The 22,057-nt window shown below is 39.5% G+C and overlaps 1 protein-coding gene across 1 annotated transcript in view; it reads right to left on the bottom strand.

Annotated features, from left to right (window-relative positions):
* Positions 1-22,057, bottom strand: part of ATM (ATM serine/threonine kinase) — a 158,200-nt gene continuing 136,143 nt past the window's right edge. The window contains exons 53-63 of the mRNA XM_080641742.1: positions 21,649-21,787; positions 19,745-19,827; positions 17,404-17,544; positions 14,986-15,102; positions 13,787-13,936; positions 11,130-11,295; positions 9,156-9,242; positions 6,850-6,964; positions 4,254-4,317; positions 2,190-2,326; positions 1-2,083 (exon numbers count right to left, since the gene is read on the bottom strand). Of these exons, the coding sequence (XP_080497868.1) occupies positions 1,900-2,083; positions 2,190-2,326; positions 4,254-4,317; positions 6,850-6,964; positions 9,156-9,242; positions 11,130-11,295; positions 13,787-13,936; positions 14,986-15,102; positions 17,404-17,544; positions 19,745-19,827; positions 21,649-21,787 (1,383 nt within the window). The 3' untranslated portion in view covers positions 1-1,899. The remainder of the gene's footprint in view (positions 2,084-2,189; positions 2,327-4,253; positions 4,318-6,849; positions 6,965-9,155; positions 9,243-11,129; positions 11,296-13,786; positions 13,937-14,985; positions 15,103-17,403; positions 17,545-19,744; positions 19,828-21,648; positions 21,788-22,057) is intronic.

Genomic DNA, 22,057 nt, shown 5'->3' with positions numbered 1-22,057 from the left:
ATAATTATTTATTCAAAAACAGGTAACAGTAAAGAAATACATTCAATAGTCCTAAAATAAATCTATGTAAAATATATAATTTCATTAAGGTGCAATTAAAATGTGAAATGGCATTATATCTCTATATTTCAAGCCAGTACACTAACATTCTATATTTTTAAAGACCAGCTTACTTAAATCTTTAGTAAGTTCAAAGTTTTTCTTTTTGTATTTATTTGCTTTAGACCATTTCAAATTTTTAGCATTTCTAAGTGTACATATTTTAAGTGTATACTATAATAACCATGGATTTATGTACCCACTGGTTAGGGAGATACTTTGGGGTGGTATGACTAGCACAAAGAATGGTGGGGTGGCCTATGATCTCCTTGATCTGGACAAACTGTTTAGTCTATAATTTATTAGCTTTTCTAGTAGCTTCTCTATGTGGTTTCCACTGCCAACCCCACTAACCTATGGGTTCTGCTTTAACATCTGTGTAGAAGGGAAATGATGAAACCTTGGACTTGCAAAAGGCAGCGGGTAGGAGAAAAACACATCTCCCCTGCAGCCCACCATAAAGGAGGGACACGTGAGGACGGCAGCCTCGGGGGAAGGGGAGCCAGGAAACATTCTGCCCACCAGCACAGGAGGACACTGAGGAGGGGTCCGTCTTGGCCTGGGAGTCTCCTCAGTATTTACACTCTGAGGTCTGGAAGCTCCGAAGCCAAGAAATGAACATACAGTGGTTCTTTGTCAGTAACAGTCCTGGGACTAAGACATAAGACACAAAATTTATCTCGAAGGAATTATTCTTAACGCAGGTCACTCAAGATCCCCACCGAGAAAGCCTTGCTGAAAATAAGCTCACTTTTCAAACTTACAAAATACATGAGTAAACAGTCTACAAATATAAGGATCAACACACACAAACAACAGGAACTTGATTTAACAGAGCTATTAGCCTATAAAATAGGGATGTGTAATTAAAGTGATTAGTGACATAAAAGGAACTAAAAAAATTTTTAAAATGGACATCATGAAACAACAGGCAGATCTGAAGAATGATACACAGCTAGAAATTAAAAGCAAGTTTTGAAAGAAGAAACCCAATGAATAGTTTTAAAAGGAGATTATACAGATAGCTGACAAGCTAATTCATGAACTAGAAGACAGATATGAAGGCATCACAGAAAGATAAAGTAATGGAAAACACAGATGGGCTTAAAAGGTAAAGAGAACAGAATGAGTAGGTTCAATACACATTTTTTAATAATAGTAATCATACTAGATGTGTCCTTGAAATTTTTTCTCCATACAACTTTTTTTATTCAGTAACACTGGGTAATCTTGCTACTAAAAACCCAAACCTATTAAATGCTACTGTTGCCAACATTGTTTCTTATTTTAAGGTTGTTTTCACCCTGATATATAGATAGTTACAATTTTGACTTTTTTTCTTCCTTTCATATATTAATATCAAATAATTTTCATTCCTATGTAATATCTGGGAAACAAATGTTAATTAAAACCAGTGGTTCTAATTTATACGGCAGGAGAACCTGTCAATGATACTCTGGCATTCCTCTGCTTCCATTTTCTGCTAAAGTATAAATAAGTCAGTGACTCTACCGAAAATGATACAAGGATGTACTTGAGGAGAAAAAAATAAATATTTAGCCTAGAAGCAGAGCATGAATGATAATTATTTCTAACGTGTGCAAGTAGAGATGTTCCTTGAGACCATCAAAGCATCTTTAGGTTATTGAAGCGAGTATGAAACACTTTTTAAAAAACACAGTAAGTAGTTTGCTTAGCTAATATTAATACCGTATATTCAAAGTATGTAGGTGGGTCAAAAATAAAGGCCAACATATAATCTCTGAAGGTTGAATTCAAGGGTATTTCATATGCCAAATATCACACCCAAGCTTTCCATCCTGGGAAAAGTCGGCTGAGGTTTTTGGGGTCCATGGCCTGTTGTATGAGCAAATTCACTTGTCCACCCACACTGAACACAGTTCCTTCCTCCACTCCTTTTAGTTTCTCTTGTAGTCTCATCAAGACGCGCTCAGCTACTTTGTTGAAACTCTGGTCAATTTCACTAAGGACAAAAACACAAAGGTGTTAATGAGGTGGAACAGTTCAAAGGGCCTTGGGAATAGGAAGATCTGAACAACTAACTATAGCTCCTTCCTAAAATAGCTCACCTGAGGTTTCGTTTGCATTCTCGGTTATCTGCATTGGGCGTGGGGTGCAGCTCAGATTCATCTTCCAGCCTCTGCTGTAAATACAAGGCTTTCAGAGGATTCATGGTCCAGTCAAAGAGAGGATCATACAGGAGGACCTAGACAGAGAGAACAGACGTATCAGAAGAACATCGTGCATTTTGATGGTGTAGTTAGAAACAGCATACCCAGTATTATAAACATAACAGAGGCCAGTCCTACGGTAGTCAACTGCAGGAGGGACAAACTTATTGCACAGGCTTCTTGTTTCCTTATGGAGGAAACTACATGAGCATAATGCTCTGGGCTTCTTATCCCTTTCTGGAGTCACTCTTCCTCCCTGGTGGGGGTATACCTTGACCCACGTTTCCTTACTGGGTGAAACTAATCTATTAAGAGGGATAAGCATCAGTCACTTCCTTTCCTTCTCTCCCCTGTCCTGGTTAAGGGCATGTACTCTGGTTAAGGGCATGTTCTCCCTCAGGTGGGACAGGTTAGGTCATGGGAGGTGGACGGCACTAACAAGCCTATTTGAATCTCACTCGTAGGCCATGTTCTCCAACAGTTTTTTTCAGTAATAACCTGACATTTTGAACTCTATCGTACTCTAAGGCTTTTTCTCTCAGTTCCAACTTTGAGGGGAGAAAAAAGGTATACTTTATTGAAAGCTCCTTAATATCCAAGGTCTAGTGTTGTGGTTGACATCTTAAGATATACATGGAGCCCGGCTGGTGTGGCTCAGTGGTTGAGCATCAACCTAGGAACCAGAAGGTCCCAGTTCGATTCCTGGTCAGGGCACATGCCCGGGTTGTGGGCTCAGTCCCCAGTAGAGGGTGTGCAGGAGGCAGCCGATCCATGATTCTCTCTCATCATTGATGTTTCTATCTCTTTCTCCCTCTCCCTTCCTCTCTGAAATCAATAAAAACATATTAAAAGAAAGAAAGAAAAGGGAATGCATCTGCATTCAGCCTTGGGTACAGCCTTTTATTCAAATTATCAACATACTACTGGGATCCCCTTTGTAGCAAAAATCCGTATTGCCACCAGTATTCCAAAGATCAATAAAGAGACCCGTGGTTCATAAAGGTGGACACAGGACCACCCTAACGGACTGTTAATTTCACTCTACACAGGACACACCCACCCTTGTTGATGACAGGCTCAAAGGTTAATGCCAGTGAATTGGACTAATTGTCAACCCTGGCTGCACAGCAGAGTTTTTAAAAAATACAAATGTTCCTGCTCCAAGCCTAGAAGTTTGGTTTGAATTTGGTCAGCATCAATATTCTGTAAAAGTAGTACAGGGGATGCTAAAGTCCAGCCAGGCCCAGCACCACCAGGTTAACGGAACAAAAAGCTAAAGGATGCGAGGGAGGCATGCCCAAGCTCCACGTCCCATGCTTCCCTGAGGAGGAAAGACTTGTCTCTGCTGCAGATACTCTACCAGGGTGGTGAATGCCTGCCTTAGGTGCACAGCTCGCGCCGGGAAAAGCTAAGGTCATGAGCACTGGAAATGTGCTCGTCTTCCTCCCCTTTCTGCCCTGTTTAGCATGAGGCAGCGAGCCTGGTGAGGCTGCATGCTCTGCAGGCCAAGCCCCTCCCACTCAGTGGCTGCCCCAAGGTTAGACAGCAGAGAGGCCTGCAGCAAGCCAGTCTGCACTTGCAGCCATGCCCCTCCACTAACAATGTTGAGTCTGATCTCCATCTGCCAGATTAAATGGTTCTGAACCTGGGGGTGGGAGATAACTTAATGATTTCTCTTAATCCTGCAATGGAATCCATTCTGAAAACAATACAAAACGAGAAGTCTAAGATACAAAAGTGCTGATTTATGTAATAAAGACTAGAGATGACTATTAGGCTGTAACACGGTAAGAAACCGGAGGGAACTGGAGCCATTCTAAACCACTATTCACCCATGTGTGCAAGCCCCGCCCCTCCTGCAGCCCGCATCACTCCACCATGTGCACATGAGGCATTGATCCTCAAATCAGTGACTTGCTAACAGCCTGTCAGGTAAAGAAATAAAGACTTCCTATACTTTACCTCTACAATGGTTAACAGTGTTTCCTTGGAGTTTCTCATCACCTCCATGGTTTTCTCACAGCATCTATAGGCACATTGTAAATATGGGTTTTGTTATACACCAATGTTTTCAAATCCATCCATCTATCTATCTTCATGTGTAGTATACTGAGATTATTCTTATTAATAATTTCCAAATTAATATCTCAAAGAACATAGAACTTGGCAGAGTGGGCTTTCAGTAGATATTTCTAAAATTAATACAAATATATCTAAATGGAACAGAACAGAGAACCCAGAACGAAACCCACACTTATATGGTCATTTAATCCACGGCAAAGGAGGCAAGAATACACAGAGGGGAAAAGACAACCTCTTCAATAAATGGTGTTGGGAAAATGAAACAGATAAATGCAAAAATATGAAACTGGACAACTTTCTTATACCATATACAAAAATAAACTCAAAATGGATTAAAGACTTAATTATAAGACTTAAAAGCCATAAAACTCCTAGAATAAAACATAGGCAGTAAACCCTTTGATATGAATCTTAGCAATATTTTTTTGGAGATGTCTCTCCAGGCAGCAGCAACAAAAGCATTATCGAACTAAAAAGCTTTTGCACAGCAAAGAAAACAATCAACAAAATGAAAAGACAACCTAATGATATACCAGAGAAGAGGTTAATATCCAAAATATATGAAGAAATCAAACAACTCAACATCAGAAAACAAACAATCCAATTAAAAAATGGGCAGAGTACCTGAGCAGACTTTTCTCCAAAGAAGGCATACACAACAGCACAAAAGTAGGTTTACAATTGTTTGTATGGAAAATAATACAATAGTTAATAAGTAATACAGATATAAACTGTTTTTCGTGTATTTACAATTGTAAATCTATCTTCATCCCACTGGAAAATAATATAATAATTAATATATGATAACACAAAAATTAAATCTGTGTTTTGCATACTCACAATTCTAAACCTACTTTAGCCCTACCCTGTTCAGAGGGCCAACAAACATATGAAAAGATGCTCAACATCATTAACCATCAGGGAAATGCAAGTCAAAACCACAATGAGATATCACCTCACACCTGTCAGAATGGCTATTATCAAATGTCAACAAACAAGTGTTGACAAGGATGTTGAAAAAAGGCAACACTTGTGCACTGTTGGTGGGATTGTAAATTGGTGCAGCCACTGTGGAAAACAGTATGGAGGTGCCTAAAAAAATTAAAAATAGAACTATTATAAAACTCAGCTATTCCACTTCTGAGTACTTATTGAAATAAAAAGAAAACATTAATTTGAAAAGATACATGCACCCCTATGTTCACTGAAGCATTTACAATAGCCAAGCTATTGGAAGCAACTAGGTGTCCATCAATAGATGAATGGATAAAGAGGATGTTATATATACACACAATGGAATATTACTCAGCAATAAAAAAGAATGAAATCTTACCATTTGAAACAATGCCAAAAAAAAATACAACTGGATCACTCTTTTATATCATACATAAAAATAAACTCAAAATGGATTTTAAAAACTTAAATATAAGACCTAAAACCACAAATCTCCTAGAAGAAAACATAGGCAGTAAACTCTTTGACATCAACCCCAGTAATATTTTTTTAGATGTGTCTCCAGAAGCAACAGCAACAAAAGCTGTTATGTAGATCTAGCGGGTATTATACTAGTGAAATAAGTCAGACAAAGAAAGACAAATATCCTATGATTTCACTTATATGTGGAATCTAAAAAAACAAAATCAACAAAACAAATCAGAGACAGACTCATAGAAACAGAGAACAGAGACTGATGGCTGTCAGAGGGGAGGAGGTGGGGGGAATGGATGAAAAAAGGGATTGAGAGGTACAAATTTCCAGTTATAAAATAATCAAGTAAAAAAAATAAGTAAAATAAAATAAACAAGTCATAGAGATGTAATATACAGCACAGGGAATAGTCAATATCATAATAATTTTATATGGTGATAAATCTTCGATTTATCTTGGTGATCACATAGTAAGGTATATGTGCATCGAACTCTTACATTGTACACCTGAAACTAATAAAATATTGTATTTCAATTATACTTTAATAAAAAATATATATGTGTGAATGTAAGAATAATAAATACTATGAAATATTTCTTTCAGTCATTAAGTACTGTGGTAATTACTGGAATCTGCCCCATTAAAAACTGAGTACATAGATGTATGATGAAAATATAGGGAACTGCACATTTCTTTTAGCAGGCACTAGAACTGGCTCATAAGCTTCTTTGGGACCGATTATATGCCCACCGATGAGCACCCGAGAGGAGTTCTGAAAATTAACATGAGAGTTAGCTAGACAGAGGCATTGAAGATAAAGGTGGGCTGCTTCCAGAAGTTAGGAAGGACAGTACGACTGATATATTGAGTGAGGTCCCAGGTGACCTGAAAGAAGGGGAAACAATTGCTATTTTCACCCAGGGTCTCTTCCTTAGTGCTGGCAAAGCACTGGCATGTAATTCTAGCAATGAAATCTATAATCTATAGAAATCAATAACCCACATAACTTTGACACCAAAAATCATCTGCCCTATTGTACAGCATTTACCTTCTGAAGACACCTTCAACACCAGTAATGCCCATCCCATCCACAATATCTCTGGTGAGTCTAAAAGGCACTGTTTCAGGAGTAGGAAGGATTTTACCCTGTTCAAAAGCAACCCCTAGGAGAAAAACACAGTGAGGTTAGGAGGTTCCATAGCTAATTGACTTTCCTCCCAACTGGCACGTGAACTTCATAGAGGCACCAAATAATCTCTCACCTATATCCTCTCAGTACTACAACACACAGTAGTTCACTCTATTTCTGCTCAGCCTGGCTTCCTCATCTCTACCACTGTTAAAAAGACATTTACTACTTCTTGACATAATTAGAGAAATATAGATTCAAGGATGGTTTTAAAAATGAAGTAGTTACAGGTAGAATTTAAAATGCAGAGGATATATATATATCAATTTATATTTATCATATTTTTTCTCTCTTTCTAATGGAATTAAATTTTATTCTCTCTTAGAAAACCATCTATATGGATTACATTGTAGAATTTCTAATTTCTTAAAACTGAACCTTCTTAGAATTTTTAAATTCTACATTCTAATTAAGACCTCTTCTTCTGTACACTTATTTTATTTAATAGTCTTCAAACTCATTGAGATTTCTAGTCTATTAGCCTCTCTTCCTTCCCTACTCAGCCCAGAGTATAGACTACAAGGTTGATGACTCTCACCAGTACCTCTAATCTCCTTGCCCCACCACACCTACCATTTCAAACTAAAACTTCAACTCCAGGGATGTTCAGGATTGGTGGAAGAAATCATATGGAGACACCACTGGCTCCACTACAAATTTAGGATTATCACCTTAGGAAAGTGACCTTTAAACTGCTTTGCATGTCTTCTTACTTCTCCCTTTCTATATCTCTTGGTCTCATTTTCTTGGTACCTGTGTTAGAATTTTATTGTTCTCTTAAGGTTGATTACCATCCCTCCAATTCTTAGCAAGTAAACATGCTTTATATTTCTCAGAAACAAAAGAAGAGCAAATGTAATTTTCCTAAAATTCTTCCTTTCCCGTTGGCTTCCGACTTTCCTATTAGCACACATCCTTTCCTCCTCTTAGCAGAAAAGTTCACATGCCTCCAATGTAAAGCCAAATCTACCGCTCATGTGCTTTATAATTTCCCTTGCTGTTTTAATTGTCTCTTTCTTGTATTTTATAAACATCTAACATGTTCATGCATCTCTCATATTAAAAAAAGCAAACAAAAAACAATCAAAACAAACCAAAAAAGGGAGCGAATGTGTGTCTCTCATCTCTGTGGCAAATTTCCCTCACCCTCCCCTCCCCTTCTAAACTCCTTATGGGACAATTCCACATTCTTAGTCTATACATCTTTAACTCTCATTCGATCCTTACCTTTTTATAGTCTCACTTGAACCATTCTATCCAAAGGTTACTTCCTAGGCCTCTAAGACGGTTAAATACAAAGGCCTTTTTTCCTGCATTTATCTTATTTGACCTTTCTGTATCGGCTACTACTGAGCACTTCTTCCTCCATAAAAATGTTTCCTCCAGATATGCCCCCCTCCTAGTTTCCATGACTTATTAGTTATTCCTGTTTTTCTTCTGATTCAGCCTTTTCAACACCAGCATTCCTCATGACCCCATCCTTGGTCTTCTTTATCACGGCTGATGATGAGTTCAAAACCTCTTCCAGTCCACTGGCTTCACCTGGAATCAGTTTGCTGAAAGTTCTACGTCATTATGCTCAACTTCTTTGTTCTCCTATATATTTAACTGCCTACTCCATCTGGAAATTGCAAAACTAAACTTACTGCTTCCTTATTCTTTACAAAACCTGCTCTGCTCCTTACTAGAAACTTCAGTTCCCCTGGAGCCCCCTCTCCCACTGTTCCCACATCTATTATCACTGGTGCAGGTTACTGCAAAAACGTCCCCCAAATCCAATACTCTGGTGTTCACAAATGTAGTCCAAATCTTCAACCTCTCTTGTCTACACTACTATAATACCAACTAACCTGTCTTCCCGCAGCCAATAAATACTGCTCCCAAATTACCTTTCCAATAATCAAATGTAATCACGTCTTGCTTAAATATATCTTCATTTACTTCCCATTATTTAATGGATTAAAGTTAAAACTTCTTGGCTTGGCTTTTTACAGCCTTGCAGCAATCTATCTCTCAAGCTACTTGATTACATGCAGGCTCTACTGTGACACACTGACTGTCTCCCCATTCCTATAACATGTACATCTTCTTGGAAGGAAAACAACATTTCTTGATGACTAAATAGTTATTAAACAAAATAAAAATATATATCTTTTATGACTTACCTAAATCTATATGTACAAGTTCTGCTGATTGCTCATTTATCAAGATATTCTGCACATGTCTATCACCAAGTCCAAGAATGTAACCAACTGGGGGGAAAAAAACAAACCTGAAATCACTGTTATTATCTATTTCTAATAACATATTTAGTCATAATTTCAACTATTATCTCTGACTACATAATTTTAAGTAGGTTGGGCTTTTTAGCCTACTTAAAGAAAATCATGTTCATAGCTGGCCATTTTGAATTGAAGTCAAATCTCACCAGCTATTTTCGTTTATACTGAATTTTATAAACCCTAGATAACTTGCTAAAAAGTTTCCCCTTTACTAATACAGCACACATTTTAAAATATTAGTACTTTGATACTGGTGTGGTTAAAGTTGAGACCATTATTTACCAGGGCCAAGTGCATATGCATTCAAATATTTATTGAGTAATTTATGAGTAAATTCTTCATTCTTCAGTGAAACTTTCTTCGGCTTCGTTATATTAAACACAAGTTAATCATTAATTCATTTCATCAGGTATATACAAAAAAACAAACAAACATGATTCCTATTTTTAAGACAGATTATGACATGCCTTAAAATGCCTTTTAACCTACAGAAAGATACTAGGTTGTTACAGAAAAGACACCACATTGGCAGTTAGGATGGCTCGCTCTGTCATTAACAGGGCCTACTTCCTTGTTTATAACCTAAATTAGTTGAATCAGATGAATGATTCTCAATGTAGAAGAGAATTTCATAATTACCTACAATTTTTAAAAAACATATATGCCCTGACTTCTTGGGAAATGGTCCCTAAGTGATGGAGGAAGTGGTCTTCAGTTAAAAACCAGTGGATTAAAAAAGTAAAAGATCTTGCCAAAACCGGTTTGGCTCAGTGGATAGAGCGTCAGCCTGCGGACTGAAAGGTCCCGGGTTCGATTCCGGTCAAGGGCATGTAACTTGGTTGCGGGCACATCCCTAATAGGAGGTGTGCAAGAGGCAGCTGATGGATGTTTCTGACTATCTATCACTCTTCCTTCCTCTCTGTAAAAAATCAATAAAATATATTAAAAGAAAAAAAAAAGTAAAAGATCTCTGATGTTCCTGTTAGCCCGCATACTCTATGATTTTGTTAATTTCCCTATCTAGCTTTTCCAATCTCTTACAAATGGAAAAAGCAAAACAAAGTCAAAGTACACACTGGACACTGAATATTTAAATATATATCATTATTTCTATTCTAAAAACAAAATCTTATTAAGTAGAATCAACCATTGGGTGATAATATTATGGTATTATAGAGGTTCTGCACAAAGAACACTAATAATTAAAGGGAATAACTTACATGCAGTTATCATGCATTTTATTATTTTCCAAAGAAAATAACAGTGAATTCAGGAAGAGAAAATAAACCATATTCACTATTAAACAAAAAAGAATAACCAGTCTTGTTTCCCTACCTGGGAGCAGGAGAATTCTCTCCTGCAAAAGCTAAGAAGAGCTAGAGCTTGATCCCCAGTCGGGGGGGTATGCAGACAATCAATGAGTCTCTCTCATCACTGATGTTTTTATCTCTCTCTCTCCCTCTCCCTTCCTCTCTGAAATCAATAAGAAAAATTTAATTAAAAATATCAGGATGAGTCCTGGCTGGCACGGCTCAGTGGTTAGAGTGTCGCTCATGCATTGAAGGGTCGCAGGTTCGATTCCTGGTCAAGGGAGCATACCTGGGTTGCGGGTTTGATCCCACATACTGGAGGCAACTGATCAGTGTGTGTGTGTGTGTGTGTGTGTGTGTGTGTGTGTGTGTGTGTGTGTGTCTCCTTCTCCCCCTCCCACTCTCTGTAAAAAAAAAAATCAGGATGAACAAAAAAACTCAATGATCTAAAGATGAAGACAATTTGGTTGACAACCACTATCAATAACATCATCCCCTGAAATTAAGAATGTGGGAAGTGTGAACTGACTAAAATGTGTAAGATTACCAATAGAAGAAGTAGCCACACTGCGAGTATAGGCCAATCGTTTCTCAAACCAAACAGCTGGGTCCAAGAATTTTTCCATGCAGAAATAACGGAACACTGGTTGAAAATTCTGACAAATATCCATGAATGTTTCATATTTCTCTTCATAAGACTTCTTTTGCACATCCTTTAAATAGATCAAATATAAAATTATTTTCTCAATATTGTGTTCAAGTAATTTAAGCCCACTAAGAGTGTCTATATGGAAAACAGTATGATAGACATAGAGGCAATAAAAAGATAAGGTATTTCTACTCACAAGAAGCTAGCACACTGGTCAGAGAAGCAATTAATAATAAGTTCTAATACCTTTAAGGTTTTCACGTAATATTAGTGGAAGGAGGCACACCAACAGTAACTGTCTTTGTTTTAAGTAAATTCTAACTTGCATGATCCTGTAATCTATGTGAAAGTAAGCAAAAATGACAAAGGTAGTTCCAGACAATCTTAAGTGGTGTCATGGCACTAGGTACTAGGAGTGGGATAGGAAACAAAAAGGAGGAAGAATGGATCACTGATAGATGGCAAAGCAGCTGACAAGTCTCAGACCTGGCTTCTAACATACCTTCCTGAAGCATGGCTTGTCTACTTCCCTGGGCCTAACTCTCACCTATGTGCTGATGACTTCCAAATCTCCACCTTCGGCAGGGACAACTTCATTAAGCTCCAGCATGATGTGCTTCTCCAACTGCCCACTCAACATCTTCACTGGGATCACTTCCAAATCCAAACTAAGCTACCTTCTCAAGTGTGGCAAAGCTCAGCCACTTCCTCTATTTTTTACACAGTAGATGGCCTCTCCGTTCACACCAACCCCCGAACCAGAAAACTGGGTGCCACTGATTACTTTTTCACCAATCCCACTTCTAATCAGCAACCAAATCCTACCTGTTCTGCCTACTTAATATTTCTCATATGTACCCCCTATTCTCCATTCCTACTGTTTATGAATCTTAGTTTAGGTCCCCTGCCTCATGCCTTTAGTCGGAATTTTTGAAAATATAACCCACAGTGCTGTCAGAGTTATCTTTCTTTTTTTTAATGTTTTTATTGATTTTTAGAGAGGAAGGGAGATGGATAGAAACATTGATGAGAGAAAGAAACATCAATGGCTGCCCCCCCCTACCCCCCACTGGCGATCAAGCCCGCAACCCAGACATATGCCCTGACTAGGAACTGAACTAAAGACCTCTTGGTTCTTGGGTCCATGCTCAACCATTGAGCCACGCAGGCTGGGCCAGAGTTATCTTTCTAAAATGCAAATTTGATATTAACATTCTTCTCAAGGGTTCTCTATTGCCTACAGGACAAAGTGCACATTTCTTAGCATATAATGCAACCCTCTATTTTTTGACTAATGATTACTGATTCAATATCCTATCTGCTCCTCCTCAAAGACCAAGGCTGTGCTGTCTTTAACTGCATGTTCACGCTTCCTTCTCTTTGCTTGTATCTCCTTCTGCTTGAAGACAAATTCCTTTACAAAACGTGTCTCAAACACCATCTCCTCTATGAAGCCTTTCTTGAATCGAATTCTCTCCATCCCCCACCCCAGGGAGAACTAACCACTTCCTCCTTGTCCTGCTCTATACCCTTTGTACCCTGAACCATGAAAGGAGAAGTGGATTTTAGAGTTGTAGAGACAAGGTTCAAATCCTTGCTCCACCATTTATTAGCTTATTGACCTTGGGCAAGTGAAATACTTTGCATTCCTTCTCATCTTTCAATGGGATGAGTACAATGATGATTAGTCATAACATCTGTGACATTTCAGATTTGTGAAAGCTCACCTGGTACAGAGGTGGCATTTCATAAATACTGCTGAGATCGAATGCCAAATGACCAGTGTAATGTAGCAAATGTCTTAGAAGCTCTCTATATTAGTTTCAGATAAAAATTATTTCATAATGCTTTGTTTTGCTTTAGTGTTTTTTGTTAAGAATTAGCATACATTGAAAAATATTAAATTTCTCATCAGACAAGGGTTGACATTACAGTTTAAAAACCTTTCTTCCACTCATACAACCTTTTGTTCTGGTGAGCTTACTTTCTTTTACTTATTATCATTACCTGCTGAAATTAAAAAATTTTATATTCTACTAGAGGCCCGGTGCATGAAAATTCATACACTGGACGGGGGGGTGGTCCCTCAGCCCAGCCTGCCCCCTCTCACAGTCCGGGAGCCCTCAGGGGCGGGAGGTGACCCGGTGATCAGGGGAAGGCGATGCCCCATCACACCTCTGCTGCTGGCACTGCCGGAAGCGCAAGCCTCGGCCAGCCCTGGTTACCTGAGCCTCGGGTGGCCCTGGGCTGGGCAGCCGCCATCCGAGGCTTGCCTGAGCCTCGGGCTGGCCCTGGGCAGCTGGGGGGCTGAAGGGACTGGGGGACTCCGGAGGCAGGCGTGCAGAGCGGACTGGGCTGTGGGCGCCACCATCTTTGAGGGTGTGACAGTCAATTAGCATATTCCCTCCTTATTTGCTGTGGGTGCTGCCATTTTGTGAGAGTGTGATGGTCAATTAGCATATTCCCTCTTTATTAGATAGGCTATTTGATAACCATGAGCTTTAATAAACTATTAAGCAATCCTGCAATAACTCATACTTTTGGGTGTCACTTACCATCATTTTCTTCTGGCAATGATAGGCACTGATATCATTTGGCCTGTATCTTTTATGAGCACCATTCTCATTGTTAACAAGAAATTCACCAATAGGGACAGTTCCTGTGCACCATTCAAGAACACCACTTCGCTGAGAAAGGGGAACCACCTAAAGTTATAGATTAAATACCTTTTAATTATGGAAGAGCATTAAATAGCATATGACAATCATTAAACTATCAGAGTCAGGGTGAAGCATTTTCCCAAGTTGTATTACTATTTCTCTGTCCACAGGAGACAAAGTTCTTTGGAGGAAAGCAACCAGAAATATGCTTAAGCTCAAAGAACAAGATTTTCTAGCCTGCTGCTTAGACTTGAGAACCTGCTCATCTCTTAGTCTCCATGATTCCCTTGAGAAATCAATCCTGTTTACGATCCCCTTCATCACCTGTACTGAGCCACACTTAGTTGGTGCCATTTGGAAGAGAAATTAACCCTGTTTTCCTTATATGTACTTAAAAAATGTTTTTATTGATTTGAGAGAGAGGGAGGGGAAGGGTTAAAGAGAAACATCAATGAGAGAGAGAAACATTGAGTAGTTGCCTTCCATAGAGGCCCAACTGGGGATTGAACCCACAACCTTCTTGGCATACGGGACTATGTTTTAAACACCTGAGCTACCCAGCCAGCGCAGTATTTCCTTTTTAATAGCACTTTTCTTCTTTTTTTTTTTATTCATTTCTTTATTTATTAAAGTATCACATATTAGTCCTCATCCCCCCATTCCCATCCCAAACCCCTCCCCACGGCACTTTTCTTCTTAAGAGTACTTTTATACCAGAAATAAGCCAACTGGTTGAAGATAAGGAAAAAATACTTTAGTTGATTATAAGAAACACCTCACTGCAGTTAACATTAATGAGTTCTTTTAAAAAGAGAAAAACAAACAAACAAAAAAACAATGTGGGTAAATTAGAGATTGGCAATCTATGGCCTTTGGACAAATCCCAGCCGCAGACTGCTTTGAATAGCCTGTGAGCTAAGAATGGGGTTTCATGTTAAAAGGGTTGTAAAGAAAATATAAAGGATAAATGACAGAGACCTTTTGTGGCCCATAACATCTCAAATGTGTACTATCTGGTCCTTCAGAGAAAACATTTGCTGACCCCTGGTCAGAATATGACTCTTGGTGAAGCAGTAGAAGTATAAACGAGATACCTTGTATGTGCAGATAGTCAATTTCCTCTTCCTGGTCTCAGTGTTTCTCTGCAACAATGTATTACACATCTGGAAAACCTGCTGCATGACAGCATCTTGTCTCAGGTCATCACGGCCCTTCAGAATATTCAAAAAAATGAATAACTAAGAACAGTTCATTTTCTTTACAATAAAGTCATACCAAGAGACATCTGAGGACAGCGGAAGGATACTCAGAAATCTGAGCATCAGTGCTCCTCTTAATGGTCTCTTAAATAATTAAGACCTAGGCTATTCTTTCGTTTAGAAGAAGCTATAACACTGAGTAGGCAGAGCAATTTAGAAAAAAAAAGACCCCACCCAGCTGAAATTTCTCCACCTGAGGGCAAGCTGCAAAAGAGCTGGGTGGAGCAACTATTCTCTCTCTGTCACTCCTCAGCGAGGCCCAAAGAGCTTTTGAGCAGATAAAGGGAGAATTGCCATCCTTTCTGGTACATTTGCTAGCACTTGAGCATAGTGCCAGACTCAGGATACTGAAGCAAGGACCTTAAATTCGAACTAATCAAGAATATAAATAACAAATACCAACGACATATTTCACAGACCTAGAACAAACTCTCCACAAATACATATGGAATAAAAAAAGACCCCAAATAGCCACAGCAATCCTGAGAAAGAAGAACAAAGTTGGAGGGATCACAATACCAGATATCAAGCTATATCACAAAGCCACTGTTCTCAAAACTGCCTTGCCTGGTAATGGCACAAGAACAGACACATAGACCAATTGAACCGAACAGAGAACCCAGAAATCGACCCAAGCCATTATGCTCAATTAATATTTGACAAAGGAGGCAAGAGCATACAATGGAATCAAGACAGTTTCTTCAATAAATGGTGTTGGGAAAATTGGACAGATACAAGCAAAAAATGAAACTAGATCACCAACTTACACCATACACAAAAATAAACTCAAAATAGATAAAGGACTTAAATGTAAAACGGGAAACCACAAAAATCTTAGAAGGATCCACAGGCAGCAAAATATCAGACATTTGTTGTAGCAGTATCTTTACTGATACAGCTCCTAGGACAATGGAAACTAAGGAGAAAATAAACAAATGGGATTACATAAAAAAAAAAAAGCTTCTGCACGGCAAAAGAAACCATCAACAAAACAACAAGAAAGCCCACTGCATGGGAGAAGATATTTGCCAATGTTATATCCGACAAGGGTTTAATCTCCAAAATTTACAGGGAACTCATACAACTTAAAAAGGAAGATAAACAATCCAATCAAAATATGGGCAAAGGACCTAAATAGACACTTTTTTAAAGAGGACACACAGAAGGCCACGAGACATCTGAAAACATGCTCAAAGCCACTACTCATCAGACAGATGCAAATCAAAATGACAATGAGGTACCATCTCACACCTGTCAGAATGGCAATCATTAACAAATCAACAAATGACAAGTGCTGGTGAGGATGCGGAGAAAAAGGAACCCTCATGCACTGCTGGTGGGAATGCAGACTGGTGCAGCCACTGTGGAGAATAGTATGGAGTTTCCTCAAAAAACTAAAAATGGAACTCCCATTTGACCCAGTGATCCCACTTCTAGGAATATATCCCAAGAAATCAGAAAGCATACATGCACCCCTATATTCATAGCAGCACAATTTACAATAGTTAAGATTTAGAAACAGCCTAAGTGCCTATCAGCAGATGAGTGGATTAAAAAACAATGGTACATCTACACAATGTATGCTGCTATAAAAGAAAAGGGAACTCTTATCATTTGGAACAGCATGGATGGACCTGGAAAGCATTATGCTAAGTGAAATAAGCCACTCGGAGAAAGATATCACATGATCTCATTTGTGGAATATAATGAACAACATAAACTGATGAACAAAAATAGATCAGAGAGATAGAAGCATCGAACAGACTGTTGGGAAGGCAGAGGAAAGGCAGGGGAGAGGGACGGTAAGAGATCAACCAAAGGACTTGTATGCATGCATATGAGCATATCCCATGGACACAAACAGTAGGGGGATGAGGGCATGTGCTTGGGGGTGAGAATGGCCGAGAAGAGGTCAATGGGGAAAAAAGAAGATATATGTAATACTTTAGACAATAAAGAATTTAAATTAAAAAGAAAAGAATATAAATAACAATCCCAAAAATATCTTTCCTATGACAAGCAAGCTGATTGTTAACCTCATCCTGTCTGTACATGTACAATCGTTATAATATTGATGATCTTTCAGAGACACATAAAAAGATGGAGAAAAGCACTGTGTTTCTAGAAAATAATGTATTCCTGTTCTATACTAGTAAGTTTCCCTTACTTGTAATTATTCAGAATAAAGACGTAAGTAAAGCAGGAAGAACATATCAACTCTCTAAGAACCACACAACAGAAGGGGAGCCTCACCTTGACAAGCTGTCTTCTTTCCTTGCCATCAGAGCCAACACAATCTATTATTTTTGGTAAATTTACACCTCCTGCTAAACGAAATTCTCCTTTGAATGACTGTATAGTCACCAGATTTCTATATTCTCCTGTGGGGTCCACCTAATAAAAAATATAAAAATGATAATAGGTCAGATACACTATTTGAAAATGAATTATTATCAATAATTTTAATACTAAAAAGAGGAACGAATGACGATATGCTGTTGGTTAAGAACTGGAGCTATAACTTCAACTTACTGTTAAATGAAAGAGAATATTTGACATTGACAATGCTTTAAAAAGTGACATAGTTAACACTACCTCTCTAAATATATCTTAATAAAAGTAGGGTATACAAAATTGGAATAGTGTCACTCCAACACACAAGATGGCCGCCCCCATGTGGTCAAAGATGGCTGCCCCCAGGTGGACACAAGATGGCCTGCAGGGGAGGGCAGTTGTGGGAGATCAGGCCTGCAGGGAAGGGCAGTTTGGGGCAAACAGGCTGGCAGGGGAGCAGTTAGGCATCAATCAGGCTGGCAGGGGAATGGTTAGGGGGTGATCAGGCTGGCAGGCAGAAGCGGTTAGGGGCAATCAGGAGGGCAGGCAGGCGAGCAGTTGGGAGCCAGCAGTTCTGGATTGTGAGAGGGATGTCCGACTGCCCATTTAGGCCTATCCTACCAGGATCGGGCCTAAACAGGCAGTTGGACATTCCTCAAGGGGCCACAGATTGGAGAGGGTGCAGGCTGGGCTGAGGGACACACCAACGCCCCCACCCCCCGTGCACGAATTTTGTGCACTGGGCCTCTAGTAAAATCATAATAAGCTAAATTTTTAAAAAGTGTGGAGAGGAGTTCTCTAGGTTGTAACTAGAAAGTATGGCATTTTCAGGAATTATTCAGCTAAATAATATTGATGGAATAGTTGGGAAGATATTAGTTAATCCACATAAACAGCTACACTTCAAATCAAATAACTATAGGTACTAACCACTGAATTGCAAACTCAAAGGAGAGATTTACAATGTAGCTAAAATGATCATTTTCTAAACTATAACCTTTATTATTACATACTAGAGGTCCGGTGCACAAAATTCGTGCATGGGGGGGTGTCCCTCAGCCCAGCCTGCACCCTCTCCAATCTGGGACCCCTCGAGGGATGTCCGACTGCCCGTTTAGGCCCAATCCTACAGGCAGTCGGACATCCCTCTCACAATCCAGGACTGCTGGCTCACAAATGCTTGCCTGCCTGCCTGCCTGATTGCCCCTAACCGCTTCTGCCTGCCAGCCTGATCAACGCCTAACTGCTCCCCTGCCGGCCCGATTACCCCTAACTGCCCTCCCCCGCTGCCAGCCTGGTGACCCATAACTGCCCTCCCCTGCTGGCCTGGTCACCCCCAACTGCCCTCCTCTGCCGGCCCAGTCACCCCTAACTGCCCTCCCTTGCAGGCCTAATCACCCACAACTGCCCTCCCCTGCAGGCCATCTTGTGGTGGCCATCTTGTGTCCACATGGGGGCAGCCATCTTTGACCACATGGGGGCGGCCATCTTGTGTGTTGGAGTGATGGCCAATCTGCATATTACTCTTTTATTAGCTAGGATGAGTACTATTTCTCAGATGACTTAACATGTACAATCAGTGTTGAGACATGTTTTCAATAATTGTTCAATGACACTATTCCAATTTTGTATACCCTACTTTTATTAAGATATATTTAGAGAGGTAGTGTTAACTATGTCACTTTTTAAAGCATTGTCAATGTCAAATATTCTCTTTCATTTAACAGGAAGTTGAAGTAGATAGGATAGGATATCCCTGACCAAAGTGTACTTATAGCAATAAAAGATCATTATGATATAGCTAAAAGTATCATCTACATTATAATCAATTTTATATTGCAACACATACTGCATTGCTTAAAACTGTAATACATCACAGTCAATATATTCTAATGCATATAGAACTTTTAAAACCAGTAACACAATTAGGAACTTTCTTGCCAAGTTAAAAACTAATCTTGGCATAAGCACATGGAATCTTTCCTTCTTCTGGCCAATGAAGATAACAGACTATAGACATTCTTCATAAGAAAGATGCGGGCTATGGAACTGAAAGCAAAGGAAAAGAAAGCAGGAGAGGCCTTTATGCATTTTAAGGCTTGAGCACAGGGAATCTAATAAAGAAAAAAACTGTAGGTTGAAACAAATGAAACTGCTAGTATTTAACCAATTTTGATTTATAAAAAAGACAATTTCTAATGATTTAACCTAACACAGAGGAATGTAGTTTAATAAAGTAAAAGAGTTGATGGTTAATTACCTTAATTTCCATAGTAGGAACAACAACATCTTCTAAGTCCTTAAGTTTAGTAATTGGCTGGTCTGCTGGAATTTTTATGCCTTCTGTATTTAAAATAAAGAGGTTTTAGTGGCAACTGAAAATTGAGGAACGGTACTGACAGTAAAGCACAATTCAGCAAATGCCACAGACCCCGACTTCTGGCTGATCCGTGGTTTAGTCCCTGGTTTAGAAATGAAGTCCCAAGGACTTGGGATACAATGTAGCTCAGGGTCAGAGCATAGCGATGGTTAATTTAATATGGCTTACAAATGCATTTGCTGGTTACCTGGCCCTGGTAATCAGATCAAGGGGGCCAGGTTGAGCACCCTGAGATAATGACATATTTTTTAAGTCATTACATAAGATAATTACATAATGTATTCCTGCCATACTATTAAAAGTGACTAAAGGGCCCTAGCTGGTTTGGCTCAGTGGCTAGAGAGCATCGGCCTGTGGACTGAAGTGTCCTGGGTTTGATTCCAGTCAAGGGCACATGCCTGGGTTGCAGTCTCGATCCCCAGTAGGGGGTGTGCTGGAGGCAGCTAATCAATGATTCTCTCTCATCATTGATGTTTCTATCTCTCCCTCTCCCTTCCTCTCTGAAATCAATAAAAATACATTTAAAAAAAAAAAGGAAAAGAGAGTGACTAAATGACATGACAGTATTTTTTGTTTGCTTAGAGGAACATAATGAGAAGTCTCATTCTTATTTTAAAGTAGTAAGAATTTAAATGTGAAGATATGATTCTAAACAGAAAATGGACTATCATTATTATAAAGTATGGGGAGAGAGATATTTATAAGTGAACTAGAGGCCCGGTGCATGAAATTAGTGCACAGTGGGGGGGGGGTGTCCCTCAGCCCAGCCTGCACCCTCTCCAATCTGGGACGCCTCGAGGGATGTCCGACTGCCCATTTAGGCCCAATCCTACAGGCAGTCGGACATCCCTCTCACAATCCAGGACTGCTGGCTCCCAACTGCTCGCCTGCCTGCCTTCCTGATTGCCCCTAACCACTTCTGCCTGCCAGCCTGATCACCCCCTAACCACTCCCCTGCCAGCCTGATTGATGCCTAACTGCTCCCCTGCCAGCCTGTTTGCCCCTAACTTCCCTCCCCTGCAGGCCTGGGTCCCCCCCAAGTGCCCTCCCCTGCAGGCTTGATCGCCCCCAACTGCCCTCCCTTGCAGGCCTGGTCCCTCCCAACTGCCCTCCCCTGCTGGCCTGATTGCCCAAAACTGCCCTCCCTTGCAGGCCTGGTCCCTCCCAACTGCCCTCCCCTGCTGGCCATCCTGTGGTGGCCATCTTGTGTCCACATGGGAGCAGCCATCTTTGACCACATGGGGGCAGCCATCTTGTGTGTTGGAGTGATGGTCAATTTGCATATTACTCTTTCATTAGATAGAATGCATATAATCAAATATTACAACATCTTATAATTATTTGAACATATGGATGGATTACATGCAAGGCACTCTGGAAGAAATGGAGGCTTTTTCATTTTTAAAGCCTAGGGCACAGTAAGTATCTAACAATTTTAAAAACCTTTGACCCTAAAAAATCTTAGTTATCAGTTATTTTAAAGGATGTGCTTCTATACAATTCTCTGCAACAGAAGATTACCCAGAGAAATCAAATAATTCAGTGCGACCATCTATTATCAGTTCCATCAAAAGATATTAAGTGCAAAAGTGAAGGGTATTGAAGCTATTAGATGAAAATTAAGTTTTGGATTATGTGTGAATTGCAATCAACAGGACCTTCGTATCTGTAATTACAGTATTGTTTGTGATTTAAAGAGATTTACACATTAGGCTCTATAATTAACATATCTCTACAGAGAATAACATAGCATGTAAGCAACACTCATTCTTTTAAACACATACTTCTCTGAGTCTTCCACTGAGTGGCATCGAAGTTTGCTAATATAATATAAGCATCACAAAGTGTCTCGACACTCCTGACCATCTGGGGTCTCCTGCTTCTGATAGTACGTATAATTTTGGTTGCAGCCTCAATTCGATCCTATTCATAAAAAAACAAATAACAGTGCATAAGAAAATACATGACATTTTAACTTTTCAAATATAATAACAAAAGAAAAAAAAGAATGTATGCACACATGTAGGCAATGAAAGGACTATAATCCCTCAGATTTTTTTTTAAATATATTTTATTGATATTTTACAGAGAGGAAGGGAGAGGGATAGAGAGCTAGAAATATCGATGAGAGAGAAACATCGATCAGCTGCCTCCTGCACACCTCCCACTGGGGATGTGCCCGCAACCAAGGTA

The sequence above is a fragment of the Plecotus auritus genome, assembly GCF_963455305.1.
Source record: "Plecotus auritus genome assembly, chromosome: 9".
Classification (NCBI taxonomy): Eukaryota; Metazoa; Chordata; class Mammalia; order Chiroptera; family Vespertilionidae; genus Plecotus; species Plecotus auritus.
This window is presented reverse-complemented; position numbering and strand designations above follow the sequence as displayed.